The sequence below is a fragment of the Scleropages formosus genome, chromosome 6, assembly GCF_900964775.1.
Source record: "Scleropages formosus chromosome 6, fSclFor1.1, whole genome shotgun sequence".
Classification (NCBI taxonomy): domain Eukaryota; kingdom Metazoa; phylum Chordata; class Actinopteri; order Osteoglossiformes; family Osteoglossidae; genus Scleropages; species Scleropages formosus.
Window position 1 is genome coordinate 29,779,001 of NC_041811.1, and position 25,840 is coordinate 29,804,840.

General features: G+C 45.8%; 1 protein-coding gene across 2 annotated transcripts in view; it reads left to right on the forward strand.

Moving 5' to 3' along the window:
- The window catches only part of galt (galactose-1-phosphate uridylyltransferase), a 49,373-nt gene that overhangs the window by 4,835 nt on the left and 18,698 nt on the right, over nucleotides 1-25,840 (forward strand). For both annotated transcript variants that reach the window (XM_018755066.2, XM_018755057.2), the window contains exons 3-7: nucleotides 180-255; nucleotides 2,178-2,226; nucleotides 3,652-3,781; nucleotides 4,736-4,792; nucleotides 10,249-10,371. In XM_018755066.2, the coding sequence (XP_018610582.1) occupies nucleotides 180-255; nucleotides 2,178-2,226; nucleotides 3,652-3,781; nucleotides 4,736-4,792; nucleotides 10,249-10,371 (435 nt within the window). The remainder of the gene's footprint in view (nucleotides 1-179; nucleotides 256-2,177; nucleotides 2,227-3,651; nucleotides 3,782-4,735; nucleotides 4,793-10,248; nucleotides 10,372-25,840) is intronic.

Genomic DNA, 25,840 nt, shown 5'->3' on the forward strand with positions numbered 1-25,840 from the left:
ACTAAAGATTTGTCTGTTTTTTACAGTAGTAATGCTGATTGCAGAGGTAACATTCAATGGAGCCACTTTTTTCAACCAATGATGTGTACGGCTCTTTTCAGTAGAAAAAGAAAAAAGCGCTGAGTAAGCTTTCGATTTCTGAATGAAACGCACACGCTGAGCTGAACTCTACCTCCTAGATAAACCCAAACTACGAGAGCACCTTCCTGTTTGACAACGACTTCCCTGCTCTCCAGCCGGACGCCCCAGATCCAGGTGGGTTGCAGGTTTACAGCTATTCACTAAGCTGAAGCTTCTCTCCTAAGTGACTTACAATGTTAAGGTACTTACAGTTACACACACACACACACACACACACACACACACACGGTCTGAAACTGCTTGTCTCAAGCGGGGTTGCGACGAACTGGAGCTTGACCTGGCAACACAGGACGCAAGGTTGGAGGGGGAGGAGAGCAGGCACAGGCCAAACCCATTGCACCACCACACCCCCCCCACTTGCAATTATTTACCCATTAATACAGCTAAGTCATTTTACTGGAGTAATTTTGGGTAAGTACCATGCTCAAAGGGGGGCATCGGGTTTGGTCAGGTCCTGCTCTCTGGTGGGTCTGGGGTTCGAGTCCTGCTTGGAGTGCCTTGCAATGGACTGGCATCCCATCCTGGGTGTGTCCCCTCCCCCTCTGGCCTTGCGCCCTGTTTTGCCGAACTAGGCTCCGGTTCACCACAACCCTGCTTGGCGCAAGCAGTTTCAGACAGTGTGTGTACCTTGCTCAAGTGTACTAAAGCTGGAGCTGGATTCGAACCTGTGACAGTTGGGTGCAAAGGCACTAGCTCTAAGCAGTACACTGTCTGGTTCCTGTGAGTATTCATAGTGAGGCTGAACTAATGTACCTGTGTTGTCTTTGATGGCTCTTTCTGGGACCGTCCATCGCCAACAACCGCTTGTCCCAATCGGGGTCACGGCGAGCCAGACGGCGGGCACTGGCTGAACCTGCTGTGCCACCGCAACTCTCTTTGTGGGACCAGAACATGTCATTTGACAAGTGCCAGTGCACACTGGCTGGTCAGTTTAACAGCACAATCAGGACTGGAGGGCTGTTTGTGCCTTGTTTTCATTTGTAACTAATTTTTCCTCTAAGTCACAATCAATAAAAGCCTAATGGTACTGAAATTCCCTGATTTATTCAGCGGTTAAGTTCTTGACCAGCCTTGGATTTAGTGGCAATAAATATAAAAAAAAAAAAAAAAAAAAAAAAGAGTGGGTTGACGGAGTGGTGGCTAGTGCTGGAGCCTCGCAGTGCCGAGGCTGTGCAGTTGGATGTTGGTTCTATAGCTGCCCGGTGCATGTGGAATTTGCATTGATTTCTTTTGTGCGTTCTAGTCTCCTCACACCATGCAGACACATACGTTTGAGGTGGATTTGTGAGCGAATTGCTGGCCAGGGACCGGACCCCATCCAGGGTATACCCTGCTGCCTACCCTAGTACCCTCTTATTCAGTGCTGACTGATGACACACATTACACACACTTATGAAATTCATCTTGTTACTGATCTCCAGCGCCCAGGAACACCTGACAGCAGGTGTGAACGTGGCAAGTTGAACTGAAGTGATGCAATTCTCTTGCTACATTTATTCCTTTATCTGACACTTTCCTCCAAAGCAACTTACAGTGTTAATGTACTTATAATTATTTACCCATTTACTTGTTTTTATTTGTAACTAAATTTTCCTCTAATTCACAATCAATAAAAGCCTAACGGTACTGAAATTCTTATTTATCCTAAATTTACTGTATACAGCTGGGTAATTTTTACTGGAGCAATTTAGAGTAAGTACCTTGCTCAAGGATACTAAAGCTGGAGGTGGGATTCGAACCTATAACCTTCGGGTCCAAAGTCAGCAGCTTCGTGGGTTGTGTGAATACGGGTCACATTCATTCCTCAAGAAAGCCAAGTTTCAAGCAAAGAGATAAATGAACTGGAAAATATTCTGAAACCTTCAACTGCGGGGTTGATAACAGAGGAGTGAGTGTGCAAGGCTGACGTGTGAATGTATGATGTTGCAGCTTTCTCTTTCGGAGCACAGGGTAAAATCCCGGGGGTGATTGGGGGGCTGGGATGCAAACAGCTGTGCTCACAAGGGCTGATTCAGTGGCACCTCCTCTGTTTTCAGGTGCTGCGGATCATCCGCTTTTCCAGACCAGAGCTGCCAGAGGCGTTTGGTGAGAACTGGTTTTATTAATGTGCCATTCAACTTGTTGGATCTGTGTGTGAGTGAGTGTGTGTGATTTCATTCAGTGGTTTATTCAGAGGTGTGTATTGTGAACAAATACCGTATCCATCCCCCCCAGTGTGGATCAAGTCAGTTTCACGTAGACCTGTGGTGGAAATTTAAGTGCCTGTTTTTATCGCTCAGTGTTTTATAGCGGAACGTGTGGCTGAATTTGGGGGGGTGGGGGGGGATTTCTTTTATTTAATGTTGTGCTGGACTTGTGTATTTTGTTGGTGCTGAAATTTCCAGAGGGATCGAACGTGTCTAGGTTTCTGAGCTCGGACTGAAACCCCAGCACGCAAAACCTTGTTTTCTATAAAGATTTTTGACCGGACAGAAGTGAATGAGCAGTGCTCTGCGGGGTGTGACCGATGCAGGGAGGGGCAGGCATTGGGAAAGGGGGAAAGCCGAATCGCTCGTGCACCGAGACACTGAGCTTATTGAGGTGTGCCGGGTTAGAAGAGGTTTCTGGTGGGCGATGGACGTGCCGCAGATTGCGGGGTACAACATTACCGAGAGAGCGGGTTAAGTGGAGCGCGGAGGCTCTGCTCTCACTCAGCATCTACGGTAACCACTTTCTTGGGCCTGTTTAACCAGGGGGCTTCGCCGGGGCGCACACACGCGCGCCAGGGGTGCCCTGCAGGTGGCTGCACCTGCCTCCCCTCACTGTGTTTTATAGCCACCAGGTGGCACTAGCGGGTCACAAATGTTTGATTTTTCCACAGTTCTTGAGTGACAGAGCACTGATTTATTTAATTGCTTTGCACACAGCTTAATTTCCATTTATTCATCTCTCTGGCACTTTTCTCCAAAGCAGCTTATAATGTTAAGATACTTAAATGGTAATTTGGGGTGCTACAGCTGGAAGTGGGATTCTAACCTACAACCTTTGGGTCCAAAGGCAGTAGTTCTAACCACTACGCTACCAGCTGTCCTATGAAAGCAACTTTGTGCCATTGCACCATGTAAAAGTACATTGTACAGACTAAAGTTTTATCCTGTTGTCATCCTAGCAGTTTTTATTTTATGCTTTTTAAAATTCCTTACCTGTTTATGTCTTTGTCATTGTAAATGGGACAGCTGGTAGTGCAGTGGTTAAAGCTGCTACTTTTGGATCTGAAGGTCACAGGTTTGATTCCTACCTTCAGCTGTAGTACCTGTGAGCAAGGTACTTACCCTTATTTACTCCAGTAAAAAATTACCCGGTTGTATAAATGGGTAAATAATTGTAGGTAGATTAATGATGTAAGTCACTTAGGAGAAAAGCTTCAGCTAAATGAATGAATGCATAAAGGTAAGTGTCACAAAGTTGTTGTGGGAGTTTTGTGTGTCTTGCTGACCTGGGTGCCATCGTCCTCCCTCTACCATTCTGCAGCAAAGTGATGTGCTTCCACCCCTGGTCTGACATCACCCTGCCCCTGATGCAGGTCAGCGAGATCAAGACAGTGATTGACAAGTGGGCGGAGCTCATTGAGGAACTGGGCCCCAAGTACCCCTGGGTGCAGGTAATGCTGCCGTTGACCGACTGTGTCGCTCAAGCTCTCTGTTCTACGCATCTTGAAAGGGCAGCAGCAAATAGTCCCAGGAGAGACAGTGAAAAACAAATGGCCAGATTTGACCCAGTCTGTGCTTTTTTCCTTGATGATTCACCGTCGATTAGGCTTAAAAAAAATGGCTTAGTTGAATTTCACCAGATAAGATGTGAACAGAAGAGAAATGTTACTGTGTGCTGAGTTTAGTCTACTCTGGCGTAGCTCAGCATGACCGTCTTTCTTGTCTCTCCGTGGCGGAGAACACAACCTCCTGGCGTGCCGCCTAATTAAAAAAAAGGACCCGAACCACAGGCGGCCCGTGCAGGATGAGAGAGTGGATTTACATTCGCTCCTGCCTTCAGCCGCACTGCGCTTTGAATACCGATTCATGCCAGAAGAGGGAAGGTTGGTCCAGAAGCCCTATAAAGCCACATTTGTGGCTTTTGCCCTGTTTTGTGCCCCCCCGGGGGAGGGGGCGTGGGCGTGTCTACGTCGCCCCAGTCCCTCGTTGCTACTAATCGGTCTGCTAGAGAACGGGCGGTCCGGTGCCGGTCCCGGTGAAGGTTTTCGGGCCTGGTAATCAATTAAGGATCCAATATCCTTGTGTTCCCTGCTGTCTCTGAGCAAATTAACGCCTCTTTAATGAAAAGCTAATTGAGTCCAAAGCATCTCAGTCGTGTACTTTGGAAAGGGATGCTGCTCCTGGCTCAGGCCAGCGCAGGACCTCAGTCAGCGTTTTTGTGGACTGTCCAAATGTGGTCTCTCCTCCTTACTGCTTCGCTGCCATTAAGAGGACGTTAAACGAAGCGAGGAGTCCTTTCAGAAGGAAGGCCCTTGATGTTTTGGATCCGTCAGTCCCTTAGCGTAAGTGTTGCCTATGCATTCGATCTGCTGCTCACGCATTCTCCACCTATCTCTCTTTTACAGATATTCGAGAACAAAGGTGCCATGATGGGGTGCTCAAACCCCCACCCTCACTGCCAGGTACGTCTCCTCACCCTGTCTTGTGCGAGACATTAGCCCCTTATTTTTATTATTTGTTCATTCATTTAGCTGATGCTTTTCTGAAATAAAAACTTGCATTCTTAAGCTACTTATAACTATTTATCCGTTTATGCAGCTGGGTAATGTTACTGGAGCAATTTAGGGCAAGTATCTTACTCAAGGGTGTTACAGGTGAAGGTGGGATTCGATCTCGGAAACTTTGGACCCAAAGGCCGCAGCTGTAACCACTACGTTACTATCTGGCCCATGTAACTACTATTATTACAATATTAGATTTTCATGCCAAGCTGCTCTTGTTGTTTACCCATTTATCAAAGCTGAGTAATTTTTCTTTTGTAAGTGGAGCAATGTGATGTAAGTACCCCGGTCAAAGGTGCTGCAGCAGGAGCAGGAATACAAACCCAGGTCAGTCTTTCTGATGGTAAAGTGATGATGGATTTAAACACTATACCTCTTGCTGCCCGATGGCTAGGTTTGGTCCAGTTCCTCACTGGTGGACAGGTGGTGGACTTCCAGATCAAAGCTTTCAAGAAGCTGGAGGGTAGCTGGTAGCATAGTGGGTAGAACTCTTGCCTCTGGGCCCGAAGTTGCAGGTTTGATTCCTAGCTGTAGCACCCTTGAGCAATATACTTACCTTAAATTGCCCCAGTAAAAATTAATCAGCTGTACAAATGGATAAATAACTGTGAGAAGCTTGGAGAAAAGTGTGAGCTAAATGAATAAATCTAAGGAGTGCACAATGAGGTTTTCATAAAAGTCATTGTTAATAAGCCCAATACAGTGCAATTAGGGCACAGGACCACTGAGCCCTGGAGACAACAGCAGGCTGTTAAATGGTTAGCAGTGCCTTCCCTGTGCCCGAATATGCTTGCGTGTCTTCTCGTGGAGATCCGGTCTTTTCTCTAGAGCTCCTGGATGCCGTTTCGAGGCTCTCTGTGCGCAGTAGTGGCACAGCCCACCAGTAGGGGGCACTCTGGTGCCGGTTATATGGACCGACTGAAATGCCTCTGTTCCTGGCCTCCTCAGCTCGCCACCTGTTCCTGTTTTCCAAGTTAAAGGGGAAAAGCCTGCCAGGATGTCCTTCACGGGCCGTGTTTATCATAACTGAGGACTGATTAGAGCACAAAAAGGTGCTAAATCTGTCCAGAATAGGAGCTGGCACTTTGTAAGGGGCACTAACTGTGGGATGGCTGTAAAGTGCACCTCAGACCATTACGCTGCTCGGTGCTGTCAGGCCGCTTCCGAACAGCCAATGGACTGGTTAAGGGCCACTGGTGCTATTATGCTTTTAAGGGGGGGAGGGGGTAGTGTCACTTAATGTACTTAAATGACTGGTCGTTTTATAGATGGAAGATATTTCTTTGCGATAAACTGGGGATGAAAATATTCTTTGTGAATAGTGAAGCCTCTCCAGGTTTCCTCACGCTTCCTCAGCACGGTACCTAACCGCATCTGGGTTTTTCTTGGATGTGCTGTTGATTACGGGCTGAAAATCCAGGCACGGTCCTGGGTCATGTCAGTACTACCACTTGGAGATGTCCGGTGGCGGGTGGCGGCCTTCTCTCTCCATGCGGACCCAGCGACAGAGCTGTTGGAGAGTGGTGGTGTACAGCCGGGTAACGGACTCCGTCTGAAGGTTCAACGGCAGCGCCTCTCATTAGGATTGACTCATCCGTGCTATCGGGAATTGAGCAACTGCTTGCCTCACCCATGAAGGAGCTGAAGAAGGAGGCTCAGTATCCAGTTCAGCACCCTCACGAGGAAACGTGTTGCTGACAGGTCGGAACACTCGTCTTAAATCTTTGTCGCAATGTCCACCTGGCCAGGTTGGCGGCACCTCTGTCCCACTTTGGACCCCGTTACTGTTGAACTTCGACCACCCATAGACACCAGGGAAAAAAGCACTTAGCGGTTTCTTGAGGTGTGCGGCTTTTTGGCACTCTGGAGACGTCTCGGCAGCCAGCGTTGAATTCTTGACAGGACACGTTCGGCGATCCCAGCCCCGATACGCTCGCTTTGGGCTTCGAGCAAAGAACCGATGTCACAGGCAACACGTTAAGCCACGCAGTGCAAATTCCTGCAGAAGATTCGTGTCGAGATACAGGCGCCGCACGGGGAGCTAAGGAATCGTCCCAAAGTCCAGGTGTTACCGGGAACCTTTGGGAACGCGGCTGCGTTCAGCATTCGCACACACCACACACAGGCGTCTCTTAACGTTAAAGGAAGCAGCTATCGTATAGAAATTAACCATATCTCTGAACATGGCTCACAAAGAAGAGGGCTGAAACTGAATTTCTGGTGGGTTTAAAGAATAAATGAAGGAACTGGGTTAGATGCTAGAGGGAAAAATAAAAGAACGCGATAGGCCGTGTCGCCCCCCCCCCCCACCTCATCCGTATTCATGAGGAACAGCAAATTCTTCTTTCTAAAGTACAGCTCATGTTTAAAGGCACGAGTGGGAATTATCACCTCTAATCTAAATTAAAATATTCACAGGTAAAGGAAAAGGGAGAGGCTTACAAACCGATGCTGGATTTACAGACTTCCTGAAAGTCTCCGTGTTTTTGGAAAGCTTCACAGGTTTTGTTTTCTCCACTGGGACCTAGGAGGTGTTTGAAATGTGCAAAAGATGCGCTTCCTGCTTCTCATGCAGGAAAATGAAGAACTGCCCTGTTAGCGAGGACGATCAGTTGAGTTTAGAGAACTGAAAACCGCACTTCGGTTCATCCGGCTATTATCGATTGCTATTTGTCGAGCGCAGGGTCGCAGTGGTCCAGAGCTTATCCTGGAGGCATGGTGCCTGAGAGAGGGGATGCTCTGGGCTGGATTCCACTCTGTTGCAGGGCAATCTCTCACACACACACACACTCTCTCTCTCTCTCTCATTCACTCACTCATACATACACACACTGCAGGCAGTCCAGTCCACCCAGAACTTTAGCTGAAGTTCTTACCTTTATGAAGTGTTTGTCCACTCCTGCCCTGATGAAATGAGAAGGGGATAAAAAAAAAAAAAAAGTTAAATCTAAATCTGTTTCCATTTGGAGAACTTTCCAGGGTGTGACTTTATTTTTAGGAATGTGACTTTATTCAGCTGAACGAATGCTACACGAGTGCTAAAGATATGATGTGATCCAATAAAGTCCAGATTTTTTAAAAGGGAAAAAAAAAAAAAAAAACAGCCCCAATATGAAGATGTTGAGCAGGTTGGAAGCTTGACACATGAGTAATGAACCGTTCTCCTTTTGTAATCTCTCATTTTAAAAAGTACTGGAGAGGCCAGACCATTTGGCTTCCGGCCTCGAAAAGCAGAATAAACAGGACCAAACAAAGGCGCGCTCAGCTCCAGATGTTCTCCTCCATGCGTTCATTGCTATAGCTTGTAAAATAAGATGCTGAGTCTTGTGTTGTTTAAGTTTTATTGTAGCCATGTTTTGGGGTAGGGGGGTGCTGGACTGTGTAACTGGTGATGCCTGTGCTGGAATGGTGTGACCAGTGGTTGGAGTTCTGCTGCTGGCAGACCTCCTTCAGTTTGGTGATGCTTTAGCAGGACATGATCTGCCTCTCGTCATGCCGTTCCCCTGGATCTTCAGCTTAATCCTCTCTTCTTATTCCCCCCCTCCCCTGGGTGTGACGGCTGGGTACCTACTTGTTTGGGAGCTGTAAGGTCAAGCTTCCAAGTCTTGCGTTTTTTGTTTTTGAAGCACATTTTGTTAAAGTTCTCCACATTTTTCTTCCAGATGCTTTTTTTAACTCAAAAAATTTTTTTTTTTTTTTTTTTTAAATTTTGTTTCATATATTTGATCTCCCTTAACACCTACCTGCTAGATCAAGGAGTAAAATCACCCAACAACTTTGCTGCCTGTGTTTTATTCTGTTGCTTTGTTAGCTGTCAGGGACACGAATGGATATGAATGCTGTACTGCGGTGAGTCAGGTGTCTTTCCCCACTGTTGGCCTCCATCCTTGATACTACCCACCACCAGGGGTAGGATTCCCAGTCCTGTTGTTTATAACATTTAGCTTACTTTTCGCCCCATGTTTTCCACCTCAAGCAATCAGCCGTTATAAACTCAAATGTAATAATTTTTAAAATTTTAATGTATATTATCTAAATGTCTTTGAAACATCCATGTGTTATGTAATCTCATCAATTTATGTAAAACAGCAATTAGTCTTCTAATTCCAGCACCGTTTGAAATCTGCATGTAAAGATAGGAGGTGCGCTATACAGGAATGAAACAGCCCACGACATGGAGTTAATGTATGAGATGTCTGTGCCAAACTTTTTTTTGTCCGATGTCTGATATTCATATACATTCTTGGGTTTGAACCATCCTCTCGTACTTGGGTACTGTCCAGCGTGGTTGGAAAAGGGGGGTAAAAAAACAGCAGTTATTTACAGCGGTAATATTACAGTATGGTGTTTCGTAAAGTAATATTTTATGACTATTGCAAAGTATTTTCATTGGCAAAAGGGAGAGTTCCAGTAAGGACTGCTGCCGAGTTAGACTGCGTACAGACTACACTTCTGACTCATCTAAAGGCTCTTCTACACAATCTTGAATGTATTTCTTAGAATCCTTGTATAAATAAGGAATTAGTCTCTGCTGAATGTGCTATAATGAAGCCCATGTTTGTTTAAGGGCCCGGTTCTGATGTAGAGAGTACAGTTGTGTTGTGATTAGCAAACCGTTTTCCCTGCTAATCTGTCATTTTAACAAGTCCGACGTGACCATGACGGTTTGGCTCCTCGCCTCAAAGATCACGGTAATCGGGACCGAGTGGAGCGGCGCTCCACTCCAGATGTTCCGCTGGATGTGGTGTTTAAACCTGCAGTGCAAAACCTCGAGTGTTTAATTGTTGTTGTGCATTAAAGCAGGTTGCTGGAAACACCACGTCGTCGACCGGACCCCGAGCAATAGGTGCAGTGGAGGAAAAAGTGAGATAATGAAATCATACCACTCATTGAGGTTTCTCAGGATTCCCTTTTTGAACTGTTTCGAAAGCTATTTCCGCTTCTCTCCCACCATGATTTAACAGTAAAAAAATTTGGTTTGCATTTGTGGAGACGTCAACGTGGAGTTTTGTTTATGTGTGTAAATGCTTGTGTGTTTATGTAAAGCCAAGATGTTGAAAACAGAACTGAATGCGATGACAAGAGAAGCAACATCTCGTCTTCCTTTCGTTACTGTGACGTTCTCGATGGATTCTCTTTCCGAAAGTTGCTGTGACATTAGAAAGAAGGACTTGTTTTTTTGTTTTTTTTCCCCTCCCCATTTCCTGAAAGGGAAAGAAACTTCGTACCTACTTTGTACCGACTCGCTCTGCAGCCGGAGACGGAGCATCGATGCTCTTACTTTTTACTAGTGGAGCTCAAGGAGGAAGCGGAGGTGTTTTAGGAAGTGTCGTTTGCTCATTGCCCATATCTTGCAGGTGTGGGCCAGCAGCTTCCTGCCCAATGAGCCCCACCTGGCGGACCTCAACCAGAAGATGCACTGGAGCAGCCGAGGGGAGGTCATGCTGGTGGAGTATGCGCGGCAGGAAGCAGAGCGAAAGGTAAGGTAAGCCCCAACCCCCTTCTGTGGAAACATGGGGTGGGGGGGGGCAACAGAACTAGTGTATAACAGAACTTTTAAAGTGCTGCTAGATGTGTGCAGAACCTGGGGAGGGTGACCAGGGGAAAGGGGAAGAAGAATGGAGATTAAGTTTGACATTCCGCGGGTGTTTGTGTACCGTGGTGTGCCAAAGCGGTGCAATATCAAATCTCGACGCAGTTTTCGCCAGTTTTTATTTGATTTAATGACTCCATTACTTTTCCTATTTGCTTTCTATTAAAAACCAAGGCTTTGTTCATTTTTGTAAAGGTCGCAGTGGAGAAAGTGAAATTGATTTACTGTAAATAAAGAACATTTCATCTCCTACCGCTGCTCATTGTGGAGTGGCATTGCACCCAAGTAAATTCCTGTAAAACAGGGTTTGTTTTTTTTTTTTCTTTTTCCCCAGTAATGCTTTCGTATCTGTTTTTGTTGCCATCAGGCTTTCGCAAGAAAGTAACTCCAGTCCCATATGGTTAGGAATACAAGCCTTGCTTGAGAGAATATGTTTACATAACTGTTTGTTTGCAGCAACTGAAGAAGAGCACTAAGACCCCCTTGAATGTGTATGAATGTGTGCTGTAAATTGGTGTCCGATTGCCGCCGTAAAGCTCACGGTGCTGTATCGGCCAGGGCCGCCCGCTCGGTCTATCTCAGTGCTTTCACTGTCACTGGCATGCTGCAAGTGGCCGCCGGGGGACTGGAACACACGCCAGTACCCCTTCTGCTGAAGGCTACACAATGTCTGATTTAGGGACGCTGCTTTGAGCTGAGTAAGTGCCGCTTAATGACAAGCGGCCCGTCCCCGAAGGAACGTGCCACACGTAGCGCGTGTAATTACGGCTCCGGTTTGCCGTTTCGGTTATTCAGAGGAGATAAAGCGCTTTGAAACTGCAAAGATTAAGGGACGTAAATGCACCGACTATTTAGCTAACTGCTGCGGCAATTGACAAGTTCGAAATTTATCGACGGCGGCTTCAGTTGAGCTATGGAGTAGTTACCTGCAGGGAACGTTGATGTGCTCTGCAGTGCTGCCTGATCGCCTGAGTTCCCCATTCGGAGAGTTTTCACCAGGTGTTCACGAGCACAAAGGTGCGTCACGGTCCGTTTCCCGTGCTTGAAAAATGTTTGGTTTCTTCTTTTTTTCCCCTACTTGGGTCTGAATTATTGGATGGGTCAGTGGTAGAAGGTGTGTGGGATGTTGCTGGGTACTTGGAGTTGTGTGGAGCTCATAGGCAATTCCATTCATTGATCCATTATCAATAACCACATGTCCAGTGCAGGTTTGCAGTGGTCTGGAGCGTATCCCAGAGGTGTAGGGTGTACCCACCATACAAGGGTACACGGTGGATGGGACATCAGTCCATTACAGGGCATCACTGGGAAATGATCCAGTGGGCCATTGACCTGTTGAAGAGGAAGTCGTACCATTCAAGACGATCATGTCTCTTTTTTTCTTAGCCCTTATTGAAGTGCGTGTGTGAACATGGTAGGACTCCCATTCCCAGCTTACTTCCCCTCACCCTGACCCACTGTGTGCTTTTCATGGAGGAGCTGTGACCCTGAAGTGGGGGTGGGGGTTGAGTAGTACAGCAGTTCCTTTTCCCGCAGTACACTTTTTCTCGGCCGGCTGATTTCCTCTAGATGGTGCCTCTGTCTGCCCCCCCAGGATGCCGTGATGGAGGGCTGTATTTCCGAAGGCCTGCTGCTACCCCATCTGTGAAGCTTCTGAGATTTTCTCATCCCTGTGCATCCGGGCATCTTTGCCTTTGCGGCTTTATGTAGGTCTATACCGAGAACCTTTTCAGAGAGGAACAAGGTAGAGTTCTGTTCTGTCAGCAGTACTACCTGGGGCTTATCTCTTACTGTGGTTTACACTCCCCACACACTCCATTATGGGTAATGCTGGCACTGGTTTCCCAGCAGTCAAGGTTACAGAGTAGACGTTGGAATGACTGCATTGTCACATGAGTCTTGGGGACGATGCAGGATAAAATGGTTTGATGATGGAGAAGAAAGTTTGTGGGCTGGTAACGCTACATAGAGTTCGTTGGAAGTCTCTTTTAAGAAAAGCATCTGCTAAATAAATGTAAATGTAAAGCTGTTTACATTTACATTACATCTGCATTTACAAATATAAAAATGTTTTCTATGAGATGTATGTTGCTTTGGAGAAAAGCGTCTGCTAAATGAATAAATGTGAAGTTTGGCTCCTTAACATTGCTGATTTTCCATTCAGCAGCAGATCGCACACCGTCTGGCCATAATCCCATGGAACTGAAATCTCTCACAGAGCCGGGACCCAGTACTGTCCAGAGTGGCCTGACTCTTACGGTCGGGAGCTGTTTGTGGAATGTCACCGTGGAAAAAAGCAGAGTCCCTCAGTTAAACACAGAGGGAAGGTAACAGTAGCTTTAAACTCAGAATGAGTTATAAATGTCACCAAAGGCTTTTCCCCCCAACTGTGAATAATGATGTCTGATTGACCGCAAAAGTCTTTACAGTAACAGTCTTGAGCTTAGAATAACGCAACGCAACAGTTTTTCAGAGTTCTCAGTTCGACCGATTTTTGCATTGTTTATGATTACATAACATTTATTGATTACAAAAATACCACTAGTTCTTCTACAGTGTCAACTTTAGTTTGGCACTTTACAGCTATTGGAACATTCTAGAAGGCACCAGAACATTATAGAAAGTACCAAAACATTGTACAACGCATCAGGTCCTAAAAGGTACTGGAATATTCGGTGCTTGGAACCCGGAGCCAAAATTCACTAAAATTTGTTAATTTCAAGAATGTGGAATATTTTTTTATAAACAGACATAGTATGAAGTGACACCACAGTATGTTTAATGTAACAAAACTGAATGGAAAATGCAAAAAATGTATACAGTGTTATCTTGAAAGTGTGGAATGGCAGGTGGGGGGTTGGGGGGGTGGGGATATCATTTTCTCTGTGTTGAACTTCCTCTGTTTACCTCCTTTTTGCTCTCCTCCTGTGGACACACAAACTGACAGTGTGAAGAAGCTCTTTAGATATGCCTTAGATAGAGATGCTGAGTTTCATATTCAGCTGCACCTGCTCCCCCCCCTTGTGTCTGACCAGCTGACTGAGTGCACCTGTGTGTGTCTGATTATTGCTATACGGATCCAGTTGTGCAAGTGCGCCGAGCTCGAGTGAGTCGCTCAGGTGGTGATGAAGTCACCCCGCAGAGATGTGGCAGGAGAGCTCCGCTGACTTGGCCTTTTATCCGAGCGCATCGGTTTTCTTGCAAGAGGATGTGGAGGCTGGTGGTTGTCATTTTTGGAGGGGAAAAAAAAGGTGGTAGACCCTGGAACACATGGCTGTTTTGGGCCGTTTCTGTAAAGTGATGGCACAGTGGCACAGCAGGTAGAGCTGCTGTCTCACAGCGCCTGGGTGGTGCGAGAGGATGTGGGTTTGATCCCCGCTCAGTCTGTGTGGAGTTTGCATGCTCTCCCTGTGTCTGTGTGGGTTTCTTCCCACAGTGGAAGGAAACCAGAGCACCTGGAGGAAAGGTCGGGTCCCTCCATAGTGTGTGAGTGACAGAGAGAGTGTGTTCCACTGATGTATGGATGAGTGATCCAGTGTAAGTAGTGTATCTAGCAGGGTAAGTCACCACAGTGAATAAGGTGTGTGGGCTGATAGCACTACATAGAGTTCATTGGAAGTTGCTTTGGAGAAAAGTGTCTGCTAAATAAGGAAAAAATAATTGTAAAATGTAAACAAAAACACATTTAGAGTGCTGCTTGAAAGTATGTGAACTCTTTGTGTCCTTTAGTTTTGCCTCTAAATCTTTATTCAGTGAGAATTGGTGTTCCTCTTGTGACATACTAGGTGTGTAATGACCAATTCTGTATGTTTCTTTCAAGGAAATCATGTGTGTAGTAGAAACACACAAGTAGTGCAGGTGCAAAAATAAGTGAACCCCAAGTTTCAATGGTTAAACCAAGTAGATAAGTAGAATCAGGGGTGTAAATCATAATCATTCATTTTTTTTCATTCAGGTTTATTTAAAGAAGATTTTTATAGGATCATTTTAATATTTCCTATGAGAATAATGGCCATCCCTGAAGTGTTTACGTACTTTCAGGCAGCACTATTCATTTGACTGACATTGCTCTTCAAAACAATTTACAATGTTAAGGTACTTAGTTATTTACCCATTCATACAGCTGGGTAAGTTTTGCTGGAGCAGTTTAGGGCCAATACCTTGTTCAAGGGTACTACAGCAGAGTGGTGGGATTCAAATCTACTACCTCCAAATTCCCAGGCAGGAGCTCAATGCACTACACAAGCAGCTGCCCCAGTTGAACAATCCGTTGTTATTAAGTACTTGTTTAATGCAGGGTTTCAGCGTCCTGCCCAAGAAACGGAGGGTGCGAGGCAGGTTTACACCACTGACGGTTCACCAGTCCATTGCAGGACAATCACACATATATGAAGGATAATTTTGAGTGTTCACATGCAGAATGTCTTTGGCTTGTGGGAGGAAACCAGAGCACCTGGAGCAACTGCACATCAACGCAAGGAAGAACATCCAAACTCCACAGAGAGCGAGCTGGATTTGAACCTACAGCCCAGGACCTACCTGCTGTGCCACTCTGTTGCCCTTGCTGTTATCGGCTTTCACGTTTCTGTTACTTCTGTTGTATTTTCACGAAACACGTTGGAAAGTTCCCACAATAGTTGGGAAACAAGTGTCTGTTTTAACGTTTAATTGAATTAACGTCTAAGTGTCCGTCGTAACTGGTAAGATGTCCCACAGGAAGCTTTCCCACCACTCCTTCCTTTCGAGTAAAGGGATCTCGAGTGAAGCCGTACCTTCTTTCAGCCAGCAGTGGTTCGAATGGAGCTCTTAGTCAGCTGGCGGATGTGAGCGTGCAAGAGGAAGCGAACCGGATGAGTAAGAGCTCTCCCGCTTGTTTGTGAAGCGGACTCGTGCGCCAGGGCCGGCAGACAGCTGCTTCGCAATCCCTCTCTTGCTTCGTCCACTAATGCAGTTTATTTCCTTTGTGAGCCGGATTCCGTTCAGTCTTCATTTACGAAATGCCGCTGTGCTCTCGGCTTCATTGTGTTTGGAAATCTGCATTTTAATGGTAAAAATGTGACATTAAAATGTCACCGGAAACCTTTTTTTTTTTCCCCCCGTTGAAGTGGTTGCCTAGGTAAAGGGCTGCGTTTGAGCCATGTAGAATCAGTTTTAATAGTACTTTTAAAACATTGTTTATATAGCCTTTCCGTCGCGGTGTCGTCAGCTGTACATGGGTGGATGCAAATGAAGACGCCGAGGGAAGAGCGATCAAAGTCCATAAACGTTAATTTAAAAAAAAAAAATACATTTTAATTTGTAAGACTCAATGACTCGCGTACTTTGCAGAGCTCGAGAAAACGGGTGTCCGACTCTTACACCTTAATCCTCTTGAGAAGCCTGTGGAAGCATAAAACTGTCAGCGTCACCATTGGTCATCTTTACTACGCTTTTCAGATTTAAACTCTTTCTAAGGTAGAATTAATCAACTGATCGCAACAATGCATCTTTACTCACAATCGTATTACATTATTCATTTAGCTGATTCTTTTCTCCAAAAAACCTATTCAAGTAGCTGGGCAATTTTACTGGAGTAATTTTGGGTAAGTACCTTGTTTCAAGATACTACATGTAGAGTTGGGATTCAAAACTGTGACCTTTGGGTCCAAAAGCAGCAGCTCTAACCATTAAACTACCAGCTGTCCAATATTGAAAACACCAACAATGTGATCACTTTGTTTTTACCTTGTGTACTGTGATCGTTCCTTCATTTGTGCTAAATACATGGACAGTGGTCATTTTTCTGTTTTACTCTAGTTTTAGTATGTGGTTCAGTGTCATTAACTGGGTGGTGCCAATTTATAAATTTCTTCAAGAAGTGGGCATTGATCATCTTTCTCTGAATCTTCGAAGAGCGAAACCATGTATGAAAACAGCCTTATTTCACATTAATTAGGTTTTGAACTAACTTAGTGTAACATTGGAAGTGGCCCCTGCAAAGGCTGGACACTTGGCAACCAGTGGAAGTCCCAGGTGACAGGGATCAAGTGAGCAGCTCTTTAGCCTGCTGGTTGTATGGTTCCGTTATTGATCGGTAATCTATTCTGTGATCCAGAAGATCCCAAGGTAATCTTTCCATTTGCTGTCATAGGGAGGGAAAATCTCCTTAACTGAGTCGCCATGTGTGTTTGCTGGGCCTCTTTTGCAGCGTATTTGAGTATTTTGGCGGGATCTTCATTGAGGTCCCATGGAAACCTTAATCTTTCCTTCATTGGGGAGTCGAATTTGGCACCAGGTGTTACTTACTTTTTCTTTTGTCTCTAAATGAGCAGTGGAGCTGAGACCCTGAATGAGTGCTGCTTGTGTATCGCTGTCAGTTTCACGCAGCTGTATTTAGGGTTACATTTATTTGTTTAGCAGACGCTTTTCTCCAGACTGACTTCCAGTGAACATTCTGTAGTATCAGCCCACCAAGTTGAATTACAATGGTAAATACACTTCTTCCGATGAATCAATCATCCATACGGAAACCAGAGCACTCCAAGGAGACCCATGCAGACACAGGGAGAACATGCAAACTCCACACAGACTGAGTGTGGATCGAACCCACATCTATTGCGGGCACTGTGAGACAGCAGCGCTGCTCACTGTGCCACGCGGTGTGTGTTTGTGTGTGTGTACAGTATATGGTATACCCTGTTTCCGCATATGTGCATGTGCGCCTAACTTCCTCTGCCATACGCAGGCTTTATTTAATGTCGATCTAAACCTTTATTTAAACCCTAATGACGAGGTGTCATTAGTGTTTACACCAAGACGCCGGATGATGCCTCTGAACGAAAGTGTTACCAAAAGTTATTTTCCTCCACAAATCACAGTTTACTTTTATCTCCTTCTGTCTCTAGTGCAGAGATAAATCGCCCCAGGGGACTTCTGGGAGCTGTCATTGTTTGATTGGGAGGAGAGCGCTTCAGGGTTCTTTCTTTTTTTTTGGCTGCTAGAATGACGAGTTAATTACATGCTTTCACTGTGCTTCTCCTGTAGCGAGATGTTCACGAGCGAATGAAAGGCCCTCATGCCAGAGGAAGCGCTGGCGCAGCTCCTTGATGGTGGAGAAAAGGATGGATTTTTAAAATGATTTTTCCACTTCTTCTGCGGCAGTGCTTTTAAAGTGGTCAGCGGGCCGTCCCTGAGCGTGTCTGTCTAAGGAGGTCCGGTCAGCGCTGCCATCCCACCTTTGCCACGCAACTCCGCCAGTTCCACCCCGAGCTCGGTCTCTCATACATCGCCAGTGGCAGTGGTTGTCATGGCCATGTCCACCCTTCGCCAGGTCGAGGTTGTCATAGTGACAGTACGGGGAGGGGTTATGAGCGAGGGGTGGGCTGCTGCTCCCATCTCTGGCTCTGTCGTCGCAACCTGCGTTCCCCCCGAAGAAGCACACCGACATCTGTCCCTCGACCGGGACCCGGAGTGACAGGTGCTCAGTGGAGGCGACATCCGCAAGGAACGTTCGTTGTCACTCTTGCGTCTGAGAAGCGCTCTAATGGTTCTGTAATGCAGCGGTTAACTTAATACTGAGGCTTCGCTGGAGAAACCAGACGTTTCTGCGAGCCTTGCGCCGTTCCTTGGCAGGGTATTTGTCTTCTGCCGTTGGCTTCATCTGACACAGAAATCCTAGAAAATCAAGCTTGTGTGTGTTTCTAAAATTTTTTTTTTTTTTTAAAATTTAATTTTTTTTTTCATTTTTATTAAATGTAGAGCTCTAAGTCTTCGACGGCGAGACAGCAGTAATCCACTTTTACTTTGTCTGAAACCCACTGTAGCCGTGCCCATCCATGTCCCGATCCGTTTTGGCACTTGACACGAGTAGTTTAGCGATTTCAGCTGAAAAACCTGCATCCCGGTGTGTGCTTTGGGCTTGGCGTGGCCGTCTTCGTTCTTCAGTCTCCTTGTAACTATTTTTGCCGTTTTAAAGATGCATTTTTTGTTCGGCAAACCTCTGCAGAGCGAATACCTCAAGCAGAATTAGAATACAAAAAATGGCATAAATGTAGTGCATAGTGTGAGAAAGTTTAAAACTAAACTATGAGTCAACTAGTTAAAAGCTTTCACTGGGAAACTTGACGTAGCATAATGTACTGTAGTGTAACAAAGGAGTACAGCAGGGTAAAGCAGAAATACTGTAGCACTGTAGTGTGGTGTAATTAGGGATTTCAACAGCATAATGTGTTCTGATGTGAAAATACTGCAGGGTAATTTAGTGGCCATGTGGGATTCTCTTTGTGTAACTTTGTATGTTTGTAGTACATTACGTTTGTTCATTTCGCTGGCACTTTTCTCCAAAGCGACTCACGGTGTTAATCTACCTACAATTATTTGCCCATTTATACAGCTGGGTAATTTTACTGGAGCTATTTAGGGTAAGTACCTTGCTCAAGGGTACCACAGCCAGAGATGGGATTCAAACCTATGAGTGCTGGTCCAAAGGCAGCATCTGTAACCACTACACTACCAGCTGTCCCTGCATCAACACAATAATAGCAGATTATTGTGGGTATGTTGGGGAGTTTCTCCTTTGTCTAGGAGTAGCGTGGTGCTTAAAGTTTCTGCTTTTGGATCTAAAGGTCCCAGGTTTGATCCCCACCTCTCTCTGTAATACCTTGAGCAAGGTACTTACTCTGAATTCCTCCAGTGAAATTACCCAGCTGTATAAATGGGTAAAAAACTGTAGGTAACTTAACATTGTGTGTCACTTGGGAGAAAAGCTTCAGCTAAATGAATAAATGTAAATGTCCAGATGACTGCCACAGCACGTGTGTGTGTGGGTTCCTTTCTCTTAACACTGACGAAGGGTTCTTACTGCTGGAAAGGGTATGTATGCTTCCTAAAGGTCATAGCCTGTATGTTCAAAGAACACAGCAAGAAATGTAAATTGGACACCTCCGACAGGACGCCGACATTCCTCTAGTCTACCGGTGGCCCTGGGGAGACAGTGGATGTTCTTGGAGGTCCAGAGGTCTTGGAGTTGAACTACTTTCAAGGCTTCGGTGACGCTTTGGAGCATCCCCCCTCCCAACCCCCACTCCGGTCTCTCACTGCAAGACTTAAATGGGGGCACTAACAGGAAGAGAGTCCTTCATGGAGGATGATAGGCCCAGAGCTCCTCGCTCTTCCTGGCCATCTGTCCCATTGAGCCTCTCGGTGCAAAGAAACGGCACAGGGAAAAATGTCAGCTCGCCTTTTCTTTTTCCTGTTTATTTTGTTCTCTTTAATCAGTGAACCTCACAAGCTCATTAGCAAGTTATTTTTCATTTTTAAAAATTTTCCATTTTAGACACAGACGGCGCATTTGAAGCGATGCACAACATCGGCGACAACAGGGACATTTTCGAATTTGGGGGGGGGCAAAAAAAAACAACTTTCACTTCGCTGCAGGAAGTTTGCCAGACCCGATTTAAGATCTCATTCATGTCCACCAGGTGTTGCTTCTTTTCATGTGCAAATGGATGTCCACAAAGGCAGTACAGACAGGTGTTCATGTGTACTTTGGGAGCCCGTAACCGTGGGAGCCGCTTGGTACTTGAAACCAATTATGTGCTCAGAGAGTGCAGAGGGGCCAGTCGTCGTTAGTGCAGGTAAGTACCCATACCGGACCACTTGGTTGATAATTTGCAGGAAAAATCACTATTAAATCTGTGTTTGATACAGTACAGGTGTGAAAAGTAAAGATTTTTGTTCATAGCAATTATATTCGTATGGTATCATGAGCATTATATTTAAATTCAGTGTTTGTTATCATATTGCCCAGTGAGAATTAGGTGTGTGTACAGTTCAGTACTTTTTTTTTTTTTAATATTTACATTTATTCATTTAGCCGACACTCCACATCTTCAAAGCGATGTACGTCTCAGAGAAAAATACAAAGAGTGCATGACATCAGCAGAGGGAGCGTCTTGGATGCAGACACGTGATTCTAGAGTAAAGTCACAATTCACCATATGAACCAGTGTACATGACACGAGAGGCTGCATAAAGGTTTATCCATGATTCAGTAATTTCTAATCACAACATTTTTCAGCAAACATTTATACGTTTTTCTTTTCATGCAGTAACCGAGGTTTGAAAGGTCACGAGGAGAAATCACCGGACCACGAGTATACTTACCCCGTCACAAATATTTCCGGAAGTGATGGTACGGCTCTAGAGCACCAAGGAGTTTGTTGGGTTAGGAGCCATCGGGGGTTGTGTGTCCCGCTCTGCTTAGACTCCTGCACACCCTGTTTGTGTGAAATCACGGTGTGTCTCGTCCCTCATCTTTCCAGATATTTCTTCCTCTTATGAAGAAGAGCTTTATTTCCAGTCCTGATATGTGCTTGTGTGGGTGGGGGTTTCCTGCCAAGGAACAGAGGAAGAAAGAGGGGAAAAGGGTAGAAAACATTCAGTGGATAAGAGGTGTTGACAGCACGGACAGTCTTTGGGGTTATACTCAATTAGCCACGAACTGTGCAGTCTTTGTGGAGCAGCAGTCATGTGGTGCCTGGAAGTGAGATGAATGTTGCCCCAGACACCAGCATAGACTTGCCTTTGCTCCCCTCCCTTAACCCCGTGCTCCCTTGTGACCTGCTGGGACACCTTCCCCACGGAGGCCTTCATGGGCGTGACTGGGTTGTCTTGCTGGCTTCATCCCTCGCAAGGTTTTTGAGGTCAGCCTTGGCTCTTGACCAGCTGTGCTATGGGCACCAGACTGATCACAGTGGCAGCAATTGATGGGGCTTCAGTGGAAATATGAAATTGTTTAATCACTGGGAGCAATTAATGGTTTCAGCTTTTACATTCATGTGATTGTGATCTAGGTACAGAGTCTAATCCTCTAGCCTTGCACAACCTCATGGGGGTCTGTATATATCAAGGTGGCACCACCACCATGTCCTTAGTGCCTCCACTCCTAAACCTGGTGGCTCTGGTTTCTCAGACGGTGGCAACATACATTCCACCAAAGCAACTTGACAGCGTTACTATGGACATTGCAGCCCTACAGCAACAAACTCACCATGTAGAGCTATTTTTTTTGAAATCTCAGTGCCCTGGGTTGAAATCCTTGTCCTGCTGTACTGCCCTTGATCAAGGCACTTACTGTGAATTAATATAGCAGCAATACCCTGTTGTATAAATGATTCAGTCATTGTAAGTTTGCTATCTATCATTGTAGGTCACCTTGGACAAGGGTAGCAGCAAAATAAGTTTTTAATAATCATATTATTCTTCTAAGAAAAACAGTCAAGTACTTTGGTGCCAATAAAGCATAAAACAGTAAGCTTAGGTTGTTGATACTATAATAAGGGTTTTGGGCCATGGTGGTGTATTGGGTGATGATGTAAGGTGTACGACCCCTAGGGTAAAAAGTTGAGGACAGCTGGTAGCGTAGGGGTTAGAGCTACTGCCTTCGGACCCAAAGGTGCAGGTTTAAATATCACCTTCGACCATTAACCATGAGCAAAGTACTTACCCTAAATTGCTCCTGTAAAATTACCTGGCTGTATAAATGATAAATGGCTAAATAATTGTAAGCAGCTTAACACTGTTAGTTGCTGTAGAGAAAAGTGTCAGCTAAATGAGTAAATGTAATTTTTTTTTTTTTTTTTTTTTTTGGTGACACAGCAGGTAGTCTGGTGGTTAGTCATGCCTTGTGGCTTGCCCCAAACCCACCTCCTGTTCTAGTGCCCTTGATCAAAGTGCTTTTTCTTTATTGCTCCCATAAAGTTTACCCGACTGTATAAAAGGATAAATAACTTAGGTAGTTTAGCAGTGAAATTTGTTTTGGAACGAATTTACTGCTTTTAATGCACTGGGCCACCATGGTAGGACATGGATGATGCAATAAGGAGACCAGACCCCCGCCATTGTAGTGTGTCCGAATGAACACTTTCAGCTCTTGTGAGCATTTCAGGTCGCGCATCCTGCTTTTTGGACTTGTCCAGCCAAGCCTTCTCATGGGGAGACCCTCCGCCTCGACCCGGTGCAGTCCTCTCTGATTCTCGCCAAGCCGCAGGCCTGCTCACTAGATGGCAGGAATTAAATGGGCTGTTTGTGGGATCCGGTCTTGTCTCATTACAGAGGTATGCTCCTTATCGCGGCCCTCATTAGCACGGTCGACTGTCTCACCCCCCCGCCGCCCAAGGCTGAAGTTCAGCGTGCGTGGTCCTCTCCTCTCCCTCAAAGAGCATGGTGGTAAGGTTGTCAGAGCAGACTCGTTCAAGCTTGGGAAGCTTAAGTGCTGTTTAGGAAAGTGGAAACGGATGCTGTGCGCACACACACACACACACACAGACACACACACACAGGGCTGTCTTGATTGGTACTCTCCTTGACAGAGATAAGATGGGATAAGCAATTGCTTGTTTTGCTTTGAATTCCAGGACGTGGAAGTTCTACTAAAAATAATCTTGTGAAACTTTAATGGTTCTGTAATGGGCAAGGGAAGCATATGATTCCACCCCCCCGCCCCCCCCCCCCGTTTAGACAACGAGCAACAATAACTCTCTTGTAAAGCTGTTAATAATAATGAGGCTTTTAATAATAAAAAATAATTCTTATTTGATGTGTGCGGGACTTTAGAGGGCAAACCAAGTTGTTCCGCGTGATGCGATTGTGTCGAAATGAATGTTGAAGTTTCATTCAGTTTCCTCTGAAGGGCATTTCTAAGTCTGTCTGGCTTTGATTTCTTTTTCTTTTTTTGAGAGGGAAAATGTTTAGTACTGAATAGGGAGTTGAAAACTAGAAATAATGCCTGTCAGAACAATAGGACTTGCATCGAACCCTCAGAATGAACTGTAGAGCAGCGCCATGGCCGTGACACCTGGGGAGAGCTGATTTGGTGACATTAGTAACACGGAAGAAACAATTGTTATCCCTCACTGAGAGCTACTTGGCAATGCCCTTGGACATGTACTTTACTAGCAGTGTAACGACCCCCGGTGGAGTAATTGTGGTTCTGGGGAGGTTGTCTGTCTTCTGATCAGGTTTGGTCACGTGTTGCCGCTGAGGGCTCCTCGGGACACCGTGGGACATCATCAAACCCGGACGGCATCGTTTTATCAGCTACGGGCAAGACAAAACACCTGGTCTTTGGGTGTCAACAAGACCATGTGGTCCAAGATCGTCGGCCCTTTTAATAACAGCGTGTGTGAAAGAGTCGTAACCACAACAGATGTTTGCCGCACCATTACCACAGTTTGGATGGGAGCGAGGAGAAGTTCCCCGATGTTATCTATGATCGGAGCTGTGTAAACAATGAGAGAGTAACTGCTGTGAGTGTTCGGCTGGAGGGGGGCATTGCTTTCAAATGCCTCACTCAAGTATGTGGAATGTGCTGCATGGAACGCATCTGGTGCGCAGTATCAACACCCTTTTCTCGCAGTTTCACCAACTGAGAACAAAAAACTGTGCTAGTGAGGTGTTGTCACTTCCGAGGGGATGAAAAGCCTGAATTGGTGATTTATCCTCAGTTGAGTTAATGCCTCCCGTTGGCTTCCTGGAAGAAAAACCGGTGACTCTAGAGTCACCCATAGCACGTGTGTGTGATACACGGAAGGTGTGTTCCACTGATGTATGGATGAGTGACCCACTGTAAGTAGTGTATCTAGCAGTGTAAGTCACCTTGGTGAATAAGGTATGTGGGCTGATTACACTACACAGTATTTGTAGCTTTGGAGAAAAACGTCTGCTAAATAAGTAAATGTACCATAGTGGTTAGAGCCAGGGGGCGCAGTGGCGCAGTGGGTTGGACCGCAGTCCTGCTGTCCGGTGGGTCTGGGGTTCGAGTCCCACTTGGGGTGCCTTGCGGCGGACTGGCGTCTCGTCCTGGGTGTGTCCCCTCCCCCTCTGGCCTTACGCCCTGTGTTGCCGGGTAGGCTCCGGTTCCCCGTGACCCCGTAAGGGACAAGCGGTTCTGAAAATGTGTGTGTGGTTAGAGCCACTGCCTTGTACTAAAAACCAGACAAGTCACTTCATAGCTTTATTGTAATATGTTCTTCCCTTCAGTAGTATTATGACATTTTGGAAGAAAATAAGTTATAGACAAGTTTTAATATTCTAATCATAGAACACAAATTGTACATTAAATGAAGATTTCAGCATGCTGTGATTTTATTTAGCAGAATTGTGTTGAAGTCTAGGGGGGTGCGGTGGTGCAGTGGGTTGGACCGCAGTCCTGCTCTCCGGTGGGTCTGGGGTTCGAGTCCCACTTGGGGTGCCTTGCGACGGACTGGCGTCCCGTCCTGGGTGTGTCCCCTCCCCCTCCGGCCTTACGCCCTGTGTTGCCGGGTAGGCTCCGTGACCCCGTATGGGACAAGTGGTTCTGAAAATGTGTGTGTGTGTGTGTGTGTGTGTGTGTGTGTGTGTGTGTGTGTGTGTGTGTGTGTGTGTGTGTTGAAGTCTAAAGTAACAGGTGTTCAATTTTGCTTCTCTAGAAGTGTGCGCCGGTACCTTTCCTTCAGTTTCAGTGGAGTTGTGTGTCGGGTTCTCATTGTCATCCTCTCTGTGTGGGGAAGGGTTTGTACTGAGGTGGTGTATTTTTTTTATTTTATGTTTTGTGTGTGTGTGTGTGTGTGTGTGTGTGTGTGTGTGTGTGTGTGTGTGTGTGTGTGTGTGTGTTTTTGTGTGTCTGGGGTAATGGCCTTCCATCGCTCAGCGCCAGAAGCACGATATGGCACCCTGCTCCTCCTCCTCCTCCTCGCCGTGTCTGCTGTAGCTGGCACCTGTCAGCCCAGTGCACGGTATAATCCATCATGCCCCAACCCGCACACCCCCCCGCCGTTGTCGTTGGCTGCTCCTCAATCCTGTCCTTGAGATTCTGCTATTAGTGGGGTCATTTTGTAAATTAGAATTAAATATCCAGAGCACCAGGTGCTCCCTGGGTGCATCTGGACAAGTGTAGGGCTGGTGCTACTGGGAAATTTCCATTCATTCTTTCAGCAGATTATTTTCTCCAAAAGCGACACAACGTTGGGCTGCTTAAGTGTTTTACCTGTTCATTTACATTAATTCATTTAGCTGATGCTCTTCTCCAAAATTACTTTTTAAGGTACTTATTATTTACCCATTTATACAACTGTGTAATTTTTCTTTTTAGTTCAGCAATTTTAGGATAAATACCTTGCTCCAGGGTACTGCGACCACAGGTGGGAATTGAACCTAACCAAAGGTAGTAACTCGAACCACTGCCCTACTGATAGAGCAAGACTGGTTTTACTGATGGCATCCCTGCTCTGAGGCTGGACAGACAGTACTATTCAAGAGTGTGTGTATACCCGGGCAATACTTTTAAGTGACGAACTGGACAAAAGAGTCAAAATGCAATTCTCTCCACCTCTGGGAAT